The sequence below is a fragment of the Pseudorasbora parva genome, chromosome 11 (genome assembly GCF_024679245.1).
Source record: "Pseudorasbora parva isolate DD20220531a chromosome 11, ASM2467924v1, whole genome shotgun sequence".
Lineage (NCBI taxonomy): Eukaryota > Metazoa > Chordata > Actinopteri > Cypriniformes > Gobionidae > Pseudorasbora > Pseudorasbora parva.
Genome location: NC_090182.1, coordinates 15,573,319 through 15,588,700, shown reverse-complemented (window position 1 = coordinate 15,588,700; position 15,382 = coordinate 15,573,319). Strand labels below are relative to the sequence as shown.

At 38.0% G+C, this 15,382-nt stretch overlaps 1 protein-coding gene across 3 annotated transcripts in view; it reads right to left on the bottom strand.

Moving 5' to 3' along the window:
- The window catches only part of LOC137092772 (A disintegrin and metalloproteinase with thrombospondin motifs 2-like), a 262,031-nt gene that overhangs the window by 18,549 nt on the left and 228,100 nt on the right, over positions 1-15,382 (bottom strand). For 2 of the 3 annotated variants that reach the window (XM_067457208.1, XM_067457211.1), the window contains 4 exons: positions 7,298-7,454; positions 6,931-7,036; positions 2,246-2,389; positions 2,024-2,156 (listed from right to left, as the gene is read on the bottom strand). In XM_067457208.1, coding sequence (XP_067313309.1) covers positions 2,024-2,156; positions 2,246-2,389; positions 6,931-7,036; positions 7,298-7,454 — 540 coding nt within the window. Of the gene's footprint in view, positions 1-897; positions 928-2,023; positions 2,157-2,245; positions 2,390-6,930; positions 7,037-7,297; positions 7,455-15,382 lie in introns of all 3 variants that reach the window. The other variant, XM_067457210.1, reaches the window with a different exon arrangement.

Genomic DNA, 15,382 nt, shown 5'->3' with positions numbered 1-15,382 from the left:
GGGTTTTAACTAGGTACTAACCATGAACCTACCCTAAACCAATCGTTAACCATGTAGTTACCTTATATTACCCATACTTTCTAAGCTAAGTGCACATAGTGTAAAACAAAGTGCAACCGTATTATGGTTAAACTTTCTCCAGTTATCAATCTATTCATGGATATATATTCTGATGAATGTAGAAAACCAGACTGCAATGACCTGGTTAACTTGACATTAAAGGGATATTCAAAAGAAGTTTGAGCTCTACTGAGAGAATCTGTGGCAATCTTTCAATTACCACAGCAAAGAAGTCCCTCGGTTCAAAAAATAAAACATGCAGAAATTGTGTTCACATAGCGTTTTTACAAGTTAAGTCTAGGGCAAGGCATTCCAGAGGGTTTAGAAGCAGAAATGTGCCACTTGTGTCTTTGCTGAAGCACTTACTTGCTGACTTCTGCTCTGGCTGAATGACTTCCAGTTATGCATTACTCTAATGCAATTCCTGTGTGTTGTAAACACATCTTTGCAGATGGTTGAGTGTCCATGTACACTCAATGTCCATGTACATATATTGCCGTAAATAGACATCAATATGTGCATTTCTGTACACAATTTGTCTTTATTTTTAGAAACTATTTTTTTTTAAATATTTAAATTATTACATTTGTACTGAAATCAAGCATTCCTTTAAGTTCTTGTCACACAGGCTGTTAAATTCATGAAAAAAAAACTGTGCCAATACGTTCCGAAATTAAGAAATGACGACTGGGTTTAGTATCCCGCTGTGTACATGTCTGCAAAATGACAATGAGTTCAACACCAACCAATAACATGTAATGATTAACAATAAGACCATCTGACTTGAACCAAGTTCAAACGAAAGAGGCCACATTGCTACTGAGGAGAACACCTTACCTGGGCTCCTGACGGCCCCACCTTTTGCAGCTAAGGGAATGGTTTAACAAGACAGTGAAGTACAGTCCAAGCAGTGCTGTTCAGCTGGAATTTCTGTTTTTTTTTTTTTTTTTAGCATAAATGATTCTTGAAATCATTTTTATCTTAAAGCAACATCAAGTGATTTCAAAATCATGCCATCTGGTTTTGAATATCTGATAATTTTTTATTCAAAAATGTTTTATTTTTTTATTTTCTCAAAAGTGAATGGCAAATAATATAATTAGCCTCACATTTTCTCTCAGTTATACATCTAACATCATTTTGGAATTTGGTGTTTATAAAAATGTGTTTTGTTGTGAATCTTTGAATTTGTTTTACATTGACACATCTATATAAATTAAAACCAGCTGATGTGCTATGAAGGATTTTAAATCCTGGTCCTTTTCTCACCCTCCTGTGAACCCATTTAACTTATTTGTATTATTTTTTTGTAGAATACACATAATGTTTGAAAGACTTTCTAACATTCATGAAAATATGTATTGAAAAGATCTAAATTCCTTAATGAATCAGTGCTGCTTCTTTAGAGCTAGGGCAGATGACACAAAAGTTTAATCAATTATGAATTTCAGTCTGTATAACTGTATAACTTGCATTACTTCAGAAGATTTCAAATGAAGTCCATGAGTCATGTGGACCACATGTATGATACATTACAGGTGCTTTTGTGGCCTTTGTAAAGCCTGAATGAAAATCTTTCAAAATTCTCAGCAAAATTCGTGTTCCATGGAATAAAAGGAAGCCATATGAGTTTGAAACAGCAAGAGCGTGAGAAATAGTGACGAAAACATTTTTGGTGCACTATTCTGTTCCTTTAAGGTTTTTCCCTTCAGCATGTACAGATATCAAAACTCAGTCACTTAACACAACATACTGTTACATTCATAATGCATTATTAGCATGTATAACACATAATACTGGGTCACGGCGATCTAGGGTGAACCCAATGACCACAAATGGTGATTGTTATGGCAAGCGTATGTCAAGGGAGAATTATACATGCTTGTAGTGATTTTACAATCTCATAAAAAATAATGCATTATTTGAATGAAAAGGTCTTTGTGGCAGTTAATTCAAGACTCACCGCTGTGCACATCATATATCCAGCCCCGAAGTCAAAGCGGCACTGTTCGTTCATAGAGTAATGCAGCCCAGGCAGCTGTGGAAGCTCCTCCCAGGTATGCTCGAATGGGTCATCACGGAGACAATCATATGAACTACAGAGGCAGAATGAGGTGGTATATTATCCCCAGTTGTACTAGTAGAGTTGTGGTTGATTTGGTGTGAAGCTACATCTAGTACTCACTGCAGGTAGCGGCCCAGTTCCTGTTGACTGCAACGGGACCAGTGGAACCGGTGGAAAGCAGCCTGCACCAGTGGGGCCATGATGCTCCCCATCTGCACCTCATCTCCACAGCGGTTCCCCTGCCCATCATGCTCCATTCCCAACCTACAACACACACATATACATCGATCAGGCATAACATATTGGAAACATAACAGTTGAAATGAATAACAGATAATTTCTTTATCACAGCACCTGTTAGTGGGTGGGATATATTAGGCAGCAAGTGAACATTTTGTCCTCAAAGCTGATGTGTTAGAATCAGGAAAAAAGGGTAGTGTAAGAATTTGAGCGAGTTTGACAAGGGCCAAATGATGGCTAGACAACTGTCAGAGCATCTCCAAAAATCTCCAAAGCTCTTGGGGGATGTTCCCGGTCTGCAGTGGTCAGTATCTACCAAAAGTGGTCCAACAAAGGAACAATGATGAACCGGTGACAGGGTCATGGGCGGCCAAGTCTTATTGATGCAAGTTGGGAACGAAGGCTGGATGTTGTCCGATCAAACAGGCGAGCTAGTCTAGCTCAAAATGCTGAAGAAGTCAATGCTTGGTTTTGATAGAAAGGTGTCAAAATACACAGTGCTTCACAGTTTGTTGTGTATGGGGCTGCATAGCCACAGACCAGTCAGGGTGCCCACGGCGACCCCTGTCCACCACTGAAGGCACCAACAGTTGGCACGTGAGCATCAGAACTAGAGCAATGGAAGAAGATGTCCTGGTCTGATGAATTACATTTTATTTTACATCACGTCGTGGATGGTCGAGTGCATATGCATCGCTTACCTGGGGAACACATGACACTGGTGTGATGCTTTAGGCAATGCTCTAATGGGAAACCTTGGGTCCTGTCATCCATGTGGATGTTACTTTGACACTTCTTGTGTCCTCTTTCAGCGGGACAATGTGCCCTGCCACAAAGCAAAAATGGTTCAGGAAGGGTTTAAGAAGCACAAGTTTGAGGTGTTGACTTGGCCTCCAAATTCCACAGGTCTCAATCCAATCGAGTGTCTGTGGGATGTGCTGAACAAACAAGTCCAGTACATGCCCCTCACTCTTTGAGTGATTAATTACTTCACAACTGTTAAAACAGTATGCTCCGTATAGTATGAATATAATTTGGACATCCTACATCCATCATGTTGTCATTATCATGTGACCGACCAGCGTCTGTTGCATCACTTCACTGCCATTCACAAATCCTGTCGCATGGCCTCAGATGGCTGGGTATTCCTCCAAAATTTCAGCTCAGTCAATTTGCACTGCAAAATCTCCAAGCTCCACTTACCGTCTCATCGGTGGTGGAAGAATTTAAAGCCGCCCAGGCAAAAGCAGCCAGCATACAGCTACTATCTAAGGATGAGAAAGTTCAACATGCCAAACTGTCAAGTGTGGCAAAAAGTGGAAGTCACAGTAGGCAGTGAGGGAAGTGGGATTGTACTGGCAACTTCAGGAAAGTATCTGCTAGGTCTGCCAAGGACAATTGAGACTGGGAAACTACAAAGTCAAGAGTTAGAAATAAGTCAGATGCCAAATGTAGGATGACACTTGTGGTGCAGAGGGTTCAAGCAGCTACAGAAGCAGACCAGCTTGTAAGAAAGTAGGGCTCGCCTCTCAAGGGTAGTGGATGGGATCAGGCACTTGAGTGTTCACTGTCCTGGAAGGATCTTTGGAGTGCTGACAAGGGGATATTGACTTTCCTCTTGCGTGTGGTAGCTGACATATTACCAAAAGATCTGGGGAAGTGACAAGGATCCATCCTGCAAGCAGTGTGGAGCAGCCCTGTGCGCACTGAACCCCCACAGAGGCGACCGGGGAGATGGCAGTAGCAGCAGCAGAGACTAGTTCAGGGTGTCTGTGGTTAATGAGAGATTGCAGTTGGAATCATTCTGCAGATGAATGCTGATCTGGTCTTTGCTGTCCTGCTCAAGTGAACCGTCCAGGTTAAGGGGCTAAATGTTCATGACCCTGAGATACTGCTGAAGATGCAGAGGGATTTCCAACAATACCAGTGCTTTGACCACACTGCCACCAATGGCTACAATAAGCAGAATATAGTCACATCCGTAGTTGCTTCTTCTGTTTCTGATTGTGGCAAAGCATCGCTGATGTTTATCTCACCTGATTCTATCATCACTTTTTGCCACCTACAGGTATTTCAATCTAACTTGCTGAAAGAGTCCCTATAAAAAAACGTTGTTTGAATAGAAAATGCACTCATGCCCATCTGTTTACCCATGGGCATACTGGTCTAAAAAGCAAGGTGTGTTCTGACGCAATGTTGGCACGTTGATATTTTGAGGCAACTGAAAATGATTGCACCATTGACCAACAAAAACCTGGTCTAAAGTAAATAGCACAGTATTTGTGTTATTTAAAGGGCATGTTAGTAATGCGCTTATAGATGAGTGCACAAGGGCATACACTCTGCTTATTACACATAGAGAGATGCACAGAGATACACAAACATTTTTGAATATAAAAAATTAAAAAGCATTCCTCTCTGGAGAAGCATTCAGTCTTTCCGCTCGCAAATTCCGGCATGTAAATAGCGAATCTGCCATGGTGCAACTGCTCAACTGGCTTTTAATGGGATTGGGAGATAAAACTCTAATTGGTTTATTGCATGTTATGCCCAAAACACAGCCATGACTCAAGAGACTAGGTACAACCCCTTTGTATCATGCACCTGGCGCACTAGCAAAAGTGGATTCGGACATGTCCTAAGTGCAGAAAGAAAAGGTACAGTGGAGGTACATTTTTGTTCCTTGGGGAACAAAACATATAACTGTACCTTTAAAGGTACACAATTCGTCCTTAGGGTACAATTATACCATTGTTTTCCTCTACTTAGAGCAGGGGAAGTTCAGTCCTAGAGAGTCTCTGTCATGCAGAGTTTGGCTTTAACTCTGAAAGACATCTACAGAAGCTCTTATTAGATTTAATAGACGTTAAGATGTTGATGTTTTATTGAAAATTGGGAATTGGTCACCATTATGGTGATTAGTGTTTCCTTTAGTTGGGCAGTTTGACGCTTGGCTTTTTATGTGAGTTTGTGTTTCTTGTTACAGTGTTATCGAAGCACATGATCTGTTAAAATCAAAAGAAGCCATAAAGAAAAATTATCATGAAGAAAATGTATGATTAAACTAGGTGTAACCCTGAATAGTCAAAGATTCGATGAATCGATATGAGGAGTCGGATTCGACCACTGATCTCACAGTCGAATCTTCGCAGGTGTTATGAAAAGAGGGTCATACCATTTTGGCAATATGGGGATGCTCAATATTTTAAAGATGTAGTGTGGCGCTGAGCTTTGTGTCTGGTGTACGGCCACTTTAAGGGTGCTGAGCTTCGCACCGGAAGCGGCACACCTTTAAAATTCGAACACATTATTTCCACACCAGCGGTGGCATTCGGCTCCTGTCCGCGGCGACTCAGGAAGTTGTTTAAAATCCTGCCACGCCACAGAGCGCCATTTCAAGGCTTTATATTATATTTATATTTCCCTCAAATCGTCAATGTACATACTGATTTTACCCTGTGCTACAAGATACACCCATCGTGCAGCTCTTCTGTCAGAAGTCGATTCAAAATTGAGCTGTGAGATACCTGCGACGTGGCGCTGAGATTCGCTCCCGGTGTGCGACCTCCTTTAGGCACAATCGGCTTAAGAACATGCATGTAAACACACTCAAAGTGTTCTTTTCCTCTCTAGGCAGGTTTATTTTTTTTAGGTTTATTTATCAAAATGTTCTTTTATATATTTGTGTGATGTTCTGTATTTCGATCACGGCTTTAAAATGTTATGAGAAAATGTTTTACGAATGTTTATCCACCACATTACCTTTTATTTAAACCTAAATAAGAAAGCCATTGTCAGTTTGTCTGTCAGTTGGCAGGCAGTTTTGGTCACTTTATTAAAATTTGTTGCTGTGTGCAGTGTGTAAAAGAGAATAACAAAAGTTTTACCCTTCTGCTGACTAGTGTCATGCCCCTCCCAATCCATTCACACACACATAGATGATTCAACTATCAGTCGACCATAGAAGGATTTAAAAATTCTGATTCGAATGTGCAAATCCTTGGTAGGGGACAGCCCTAGATTAAACTCATATTAATAAATAATATTCAACAACAATACATTCTTATTGTTAAGCAGTAGCCCCAGATCAGACATTCTTAATTCAGATTTTTAAATACATTCTGATGGGATAAAAGTTTAGATTAACACAGATATCAAGAATCAGCATACGAATCTTTACAATGATGACATACTTAATGCTGCAATGCATGCTGGGTGCAATGTGTTTTATACTGTGATGGCTTAGTAGGGTTGGGGATGAACTCTCCAGGACATTAGCTCTCTAGGATCAAACTTGCCTACCCCTGACTTAGAAGTACAAAAATGTACCCTTAAGGGTACCACCACAATGACAGCCACTTATACCTTAAAAGGTACAATTTGGATATTTGTTGTTTGTTGTTGTTTTTTGCCAGTTAGGGTACAGTGAGTGGAAAGTCATTTATTTGAATGCTGCTCAACCAATAACATTCAAAGACCAGAACTAAATGTTGTATAAATTAAAATATATAATATAGCTATTGACATACTGATATTAGGCAAGCAGGGGTGCAGCAGGTACTCACACATGGCCGGTTTCATGTGCCACCACAAAAGCAGATGAGAAACCGTCCTCATGGTTGAGAGTGCAGCTCCGTACGGGATGACACATGCCTGTGACAGGAGCGTAACCTAGCAACAAATTAGAACACCTGACTGAGTTTGTCCTCCTCACATCTTCATCACCATACACATATTTTTACTTTTTTTTTTTGCACTGATCTGAGGCTTGAGGTCAAGATCATTTCAAGATCATTGTGACATGTTCTTGTAGACATCCATTTATCAAAGTGAGTGTGTGTTCATGTTTGAATAATTATCTGTTTTTATTAGCAACATGTTTCAATCTCTGGAGGTTTTGATGCCGTGTTGGTGAGTGTTTGTGCATTTTACCTTGCATCCCTGTGGGTCCAAACTCTTGACGAGTGAGAAAGATGGCGTGATCGTGGTATTCTTTATCGTTAGTGTCCTTCCTCTGCTGTTCAAAAGCCCATCTACACACATTCTCCAGACTCTGAGAAGGGTTGCCAAGCTCAATGAGACTCGTGGACTGAAAGCATACATGAGAAGAATGTTACACTCAAAGCTACATTTTGATTTCATTAATGGCATTTGGTAATGGTATGAATCAATTCCAAACTATTGGAACAGTTTATAAAAAAATTAAATTCTATCATTCTTTCGGACAGAATCTGTCATGTTTGGTCTGTTGGTCTGTCAAGTTTAGTCTGTTGCTCCCATAAAAAATATGACTTCAGAAGATATGGAATACAGCACATGGGTCATATGGATGACTTTTATAATGATCTGCCGTATTTTTGCAGCATGGAATAATTGCATGGGGAAAAAAGCAACAAGTATTGCAAAGCTTTCCATTTGTATGCCATCTAGTCATTAAGGTTTTGAAGGGCATGAGGTTGAGTAACATTTGAAGGTAACTTTATAAATTGTTACCACCAGACAAATAAAAGTGTGTACACTACTAGGGTTAGGGTTAAAGTCACCAAGGTTGAATTTCTTTTTTTCATTGGTGATATAGATTTGTGTGTAAACAGTAATGCTTACAATTCTTGGGCTAATAGAATGTTCAAAAGAACAGTATTAAGTTTAAAAATAAATGCATTTTAGGGTTCAGTTCAGGTCAGTTCTAGCTATTAACTAGTTGCTTATTAGCATGCCTAGGATATTGGCAGTTCATTTGTACTTTTTCTGCATGACCTCATTCTACATCCCTTAATCCTACCCAATCCCTAAACTTAAAAGCTACAAAAACTACCTTACTAAACTCTTAAAGGGTTAGTAAGGTAAAAAAAAAATGATGTCATTAAGACCTCCGTTCATCTTTGGAACACAGTTTAAGATATTTTATATTTAGTCCGAGAGCATATCCAAGTGTATGCACACTTTACTGTCCATGTCCAGAAAGGTAATAAAAACATCATCAAAGTAGTCCATATGTGACATCAGTTGGTTAATTAGAATCTCTTGAAGCATCGAGAATACATTTTGGTCCAAAAACTACGACTTTATTCAGCATTGTCTTCTCTTCCGCGTTTGTTTTCGATCTTCAAATAAAGATTCAAACAGTTGTGAATCAGCGTATTGATTCATGATTCGGATCGTGTGACAAACTGCCAAACTGCTAAAATCACGTGACGAATCATGAATCAATCCGCTGATTCACAACCGAGTGAATCAACATGGGTGTGGAACGACATTAGGGTGAGTCATTAATGACATCAATTTCATTTTTGGGTGAACTAACCTGTTAAAATGGGCAGATTTACAAATGCAAACCCTCTTTTGCCTTTAAAAAACCCCTTTCAAGTTTTACTAAAGAAACACTGTGTGTGTGTGTGTGTGTGTGTGTGTGTGTGTGTGTGTGTGTGTGTGTGTGTGTGGTGGTGGGGGGGGGGAGGCAGGGTGAGTGGACAGAGTTATTTTTGTGGCTGACCTTATTACATATCCATTCGCAGGAGTTTCCGTTTCAGATGCAAAATTTATGAAAGTTTTTATATGAATCATGCAAGGTGGTTTACTTGCGCTCGTTAATTTACTAGTATTTGCACCATTATTTACCACCCTAAAGAACTATAAAATAGCATTGCCTCTTTGGTCATATAAAATAACTTGACCATTTAATAGTAAACCTGAAACTGAACAATTGTTGTTATTACACCGCGGGCTGATTGAAACTATTTTCCGTGGTCAAATCACAGATGCTGAACCCAAGCTGTTCCTTTAATCAGAGGACAGACTCCTAAACAATTACATCAACACAAACTTCAAAAGCAAGACACAATTGTTCATCAATCATTTAGTATCATTAACGGCCTTTGATCTAGAAAGTACTGAACAATCCAATCGATATAATTTAGTAAACCTGAACACGTTGACATGAAATGGTTATATAAAACAAAAGAAAAATGTTTACATCATAAACCACAGCAGCCGTGATGCTGTTATTATTGCTTCATTTCATGCTCGTGTGAACACAGACGTAAACATTGCTCTGGTTTTTTTCCGCAATCTGTGCAGGGAGATAAATGTGCGTGGAGAAATCTCCAGACAGGAGTGCCGGCTGTGTTTTGATGACGTGGCCACGAGAGCCATTGGAAGTAGGAGATCCTTTCCAGATGTGTGTCCTGAAACTGCCTCTCTCCCCATCCCTACGTTGTAACAAGGTCATGAACTCTGAGAACTATGCTGCAATGTCTTCATCGTCCAGTAGAGGGAGGCTTCACCATTCCAATGTCTTGCTGTGCACCATGGGAAAGAAAGAGGGTGGTGGGAAATAACTCAACTCAGCATCACTCTCCGCACAAGTGCATCCAGCGCTTTATTCTCACATTACACTACGTTTATTTGTGACTGATGATTTTTAAGCAGTGGATTTGTGTGCAGGCAGCAAACTAATGTAAACTAGATGTTAAACACATGATTCATCTTCACTTATCTTCATTCCATCACTGAGATGTTTGTTGGTAATGTCATGAAGGGTGTTTCTCGGGATTCTGTACACAGGAGACTTTCGCTTGTTCTTGTTAACGGAATACATGACAGACGTGCGAGCATGCTCATTAAAAGAATGTCTCGGCATATTTATCGTCTCTGTGATCCGCCGAAAACACACACACTTAGAAACAAGCGTGTTCTGTGGATTGATGCTGGGTGTGTCATGTCAGGGTCTCTTTATCTTTTTCGGCATTAGGTGAGGGAAAGAGCGGAACAGATGTTGAAAATGATGTTGGAACCTTGTTGGGGGTGCACGGGGTCACTCAGTTGATCGTGCGTGCCGCTGCCGGCAGCAACGGTTGCCACAGTAATTGGGAGTGATGGACAACCTGCTGGCAAGACGGGCGAGGCTGCATGCTGATTGGGGCTGAGGCGGCAGGGGAGAGGAGTGGGTGTGGAAGAACCAGGCGTTTGTGTATGAGCGAGAATAAGAGGGAGGGAGAGAAAAAGATACAGATGGAGAAAGATGTATATCTGTAGCAGAGCTATTGAAATAAGTGGGTGATCTAGAGTGATTTGAGGAAAGGTTTCCACGCTGAAAGTTGAGATAAAGGTCAACAAATCAGTAATGAAATTTACTCAAATGGAACAACTGCCTCTATTTAACAGGAAGTAAACAGATAATCTTGTACTAAACATGGGAAAAAATGTGAATTATGGTTTTATTCTCCTCCCCATCCTAACTATACTTTGACTTATGACAGCCATGAATCAAGTTCTGTTTATGCGTATTCACTCTCCGTCAGACATATTCTTGAAATTTACTCATATAAACACTAAAAGAAATATTTCTTGCTCTATTATATCGTTTTAAACCAAATCACTGAAAAACGTAAAAATTAAATAGAGAAAACAAATGGGATCTTGCATAAAATATGAATGTTGATAACCTTTTTTTCTTTTTTGCATTCAGTAAGAAGACAAATAAAACACACTGGAAAATGTGCATTAAATTCCTGTAACTTACTAAATATATACTAACTAGGGGTGTAACAATACACTTGTCTGACAATTCTATATACATCACGATACTGAACTCACGATGCGATATCTATCCCGATATTTTAAGCCAAAATATTATTTATTTTATTTTACATTTTACTATTATTAAAATAATAATATTATTATTGTTATTTGTACATTATTATTTGTGTATTATTATTATTATTATTAGGACCCACAAATATTCCCCCATGTCATCATTATACATTATATTCAACATTATATATTTAGTTGTGTATAGTCGTGTGTGTGTGTGTGTGTGTGTGTATGTGTGTGTGTGTGTGTGTGTGTGTGTGTGTGTGTGTGTGTGTGTGTGTGTGTGTGTGTGTGTGTGTGTGTGTGTGTGTGTGTGTGTGTGTGTGTGTGTGTACATATTTTAATTTATTTATTTATTTTTGTGAATTGATGCAATTTAATTTACAGAAATTCAATTTGGCCAACTGAAAATTTTAGATCAGTCACTAAAAATGTTTAATTGGGGCCTGAATTCTGTTTTTTTTTTTTTTTTTTTTTTTTTTTACAGTGCATTTAATGTCAATTTACAGTAAGATAATGTTACACTTATAGTTTTTGGAAGTGAAAATTGAATTGATGCTTTTGATGCTTGAATTGAATACTTTACAGTGAAAAACCTAAATGGACATTCCCAGAATTCCCTGCGACATTCACAGTTTATGTATTTTTGCTGAAATAAATAAGCTTATTCTTATGCTTTTTCCCCCTAATCAGTTATGTGCATTAGGGTTTCATGTTATCTAACATATATCATTACTACATGTGTTACCATGATGGTCTTTAGTATTTGTGGGAATGCACAGTGCAACTTCTACGGTCACCTTCAACATTTTCTCACATTATCACAGTTTATTCGCTATAGATGAGAAAATGGTAATAAAATATGACAAGAACTCAGAGTTAAAACTGTGTCAGAAAAAAATTAATCTCAGTGTCACATAACTTTGATAAAAAGGTATGTAATGGATCACAATCAACCAATCAGCTGTCAGCTGTTCGATTTAATTACCAATTTAGCTCAACCAGTTATCAGGAAATGCTTCATTTTGTTCAGTCGGTGGTGTAAAAGGTCTCATTAGAAATTAAAGAAAAAAACACTTAAACAAAACATGGTCAGGTCAAAGTGTCTGAATAATTTTGGTCCCAAATATGTATCAATTTTTTTCTGGTAATCCACTGTATGAATTATTTTTGGGTATAATATGTCTACTTTGTTTTGCTATCTTCACTTACATAATTGAATTGAACAAGTGTCCTGCAGCCACTAGTAAAAAAAAAAACATTCTAATATCTGGTGTCTGGATAATTTTTGGTTTGACTGTATATATTAGTATATTTATCTTCTCACCTTGTGGAAAAGCTGCTTGTGATTTATCTTTGATTCATCGTGTGACTTTCACAACCTGTTTGGTGGTTGCCAGTCAGTGTATAAAAGGTACAAAACAGATATTAGTACGTCAATAGGTATCAGTTAATGAATATCTTTAAGCACAAGTGCAGTTGTTGTTTTAGTTAAATCTTTAAGTAATTTTGTTACAACCAAATTACAAAAAAATGTAACTAAAATAAAAAATTAACTTGAACTCAAAGATAATTCACTTTTGATAATGTGATATTGCTTAATTTGTCGGTAACACTTTACAATAAGGGTGCACTAATATGCATTAATTCATGCTTAATTAATGCACAGATAATCATGAGTTAATGTATTACTAATGGTGAGCTAACCCATTTATTAATGATTACTGCATCAGCAACTAATGAAGATTTAACATGATTAAAACCTTATTAGTTAAATGTGTCATAATGTATTAATTCCTTAATAATGTATTATATTAACTAATATTGTTAATTAATGTGTTAATTACCACAAGGGGTTATGGCCATGCATTTGAACTTCCAGTTGTCTGTCATTAGTTAATGATTTAAAAAGGTATCATTATGTTATGACTTTACTTGTTGGGGCACATGACTATTAACTAACTTATGAAGTAATATGTAATTGTGATTATGAGTTTTGAATTAATTCTGAATTAGTTAATAGTCATGTGCCCCAACAAGTAAAGGCATAACATAATAACACCTTTATAAATCATTAGCTAATGATTAATTAAAGCAGACGACGGGAAGCTGAAATGATGGCTTTGACCTGATTGTGGTAATTAACACGTTAATTTACATTATTAGTTAATAATGTAAATTGTCCATTTGAATTATTAATCTGGTTGAGCTTTCCTGTAGCTCAACCAGTAGAGCGTGGTGCTAGCAACGCCAAGGTCATGCGTTCGATTCCCAGGGAAAGCAAGAAATGACAATGTAAAAATGTGTGCCATGAATGCAATGTAAGTCGCTTTGGATAAAAGTGTCTGCCAAATGCATAAATGTAAATATAATATGTTATAAAGGAATTAATACATTATGGCATATTTAACTATTTAATGATTACTTAATCTATGAATCATGATGAATCTTCATTAGTTGCTGATGCAGTAATCATTAATAAATGGGTTAGCTCACCATTAGTAATATATTAACTCATGATTATCTGTGCATTAATTAAGCATGAATTAATGCATATTAGTGCACCCTTATTGTAATGGGTTACCAATTTGTCTTATTTGTATGTCATCTACGCCAGAATCTGCCACTTGGACTTGGGGATATTTGTTCTCTTTAAAATCATTGTATATTTACTTTGTATCTAAATTGGGTTTCGACATCCAGCCCACAGGTCAACCCACAACCCACGACCCACTGGGAATATTCCTGTGCTCCCTGTGGCCACCGCATCCCTGAATGGAGTTAAACAACATTTTAAGTCACAGTGAGAGGCAGACAAAGCGTGACCAGCAACAGACTGAAGGACAAGACAGAATGGAAAGGAAAACAGAGGATGTACGAGCACAAATACAGAGATGAAAAGAGAACTGACAGAGAGATAAACAGAGAGAGAGAGAGAGAGAGAGAGAGAGAGAGAGAGAGAGAGAGAGACCTGTGTGCCAACTGCCTGATGAGTTCATGTGGGACAGTTTGCATTTTAAGAACTTAATCCTGGAAAGACAAGGCCAGAGGGACAATCACCACAAATCAGCACAGGAAACGCCATCTGCCTGACCCTCTGCAGACCTCTGTCTCTCCATCTCACCTGAAACTGCACGTAATCAGCATGTAACCCCACACACTATCTGTCACTGAGGAAAAATCACCATTTATCATAATGGCTGGGGGTGGTATAGTGTCTCAGTAAGAAGAGCAAAATTTGAGGGCACCATAGCGTTGTGAGCTATTCCTCCCGCTGGGTGAACTGACATTTGTGGTAATGGTAAGCTCCGTCGCAGAGATAGAGAGGTGATGGATTGTCATGTTTAAGTGGCTTAAAAATATCTTTCTCATGGGTTGCACATCCAAATAGCACTCCTGGAGAAAAGATCCTTTCTTCCTGAACCTGATACCGATTGAATAAATGGCGTAGGTGTTAACTTCACAATTGATTAAGATATATTTTTCCAGGCATCATATTATTCAGATGTTCCCAGAGGAAAATTGCTCTACCAAAGCTCAGTTGTGTTTGCCTCAGGTTTGTTTCATTTAAAGGTGAAGTATGTAATGAGTGGCACCAAACTGAATTAAATTCACTTAATAATATTTTTTCCAAAAGGGTTTCTCAAACACTCTGATCTGCCATTGTAAATGAGTTAGCTCACCATAGTAATACATTAACTCATGATTATCTGTGCATTAATTAAGCATGAATTAATACATATTAGGGAGAGAGGGAGAGAGAGAGAGAGAGAGAGAGAGAGAGAGAGAAAGAGAGAGAGAGAGAACTGCTTTACCCCTATCTCACCCCATTGCAAAAAACTCTTTTGTGTTTTTGAACAAACAAGTTGAATAAATGATTGAATGACTCACTCACAAATGATTGAATGAATCCCTCCCTCATGGATACATTTGAATGATTTAATAATTCACTTATTTTGTTCCTGAATGTATTAGTATTTGTGAATGAATTGATTGAGTAAATAATTCAATGACTGTCTTAAAGGCCGCCACTTGTTTTGTTACTGAATGAATATGTGTTTTGAACAAATTACTTGAATGAATGATTTGAAGAATCACTCATAAATAATTGATTCAATCACTCACTCAGTGATTCAATGATGCATGTGAATGATTAATTGATTAATGGGAATAAATCATTAAAATAATATATATACATTTTTATGAGTTTCACTCATAAAAATAATCAACTGCTTTGCTCCTGAATGAATTGATCAATATTTATGAACAAACCAAATATTCATGACTCGGTCATTGAGGCAGTCACTTGTTTTCTTCCTGATGAATCACTTTAAATTAATAATTTAATGTCACTCATCTCAACCTACTGGAATAACAATGTAAAATACAGAAACTCTCCACCACGTATGCATATGTAATGCACAC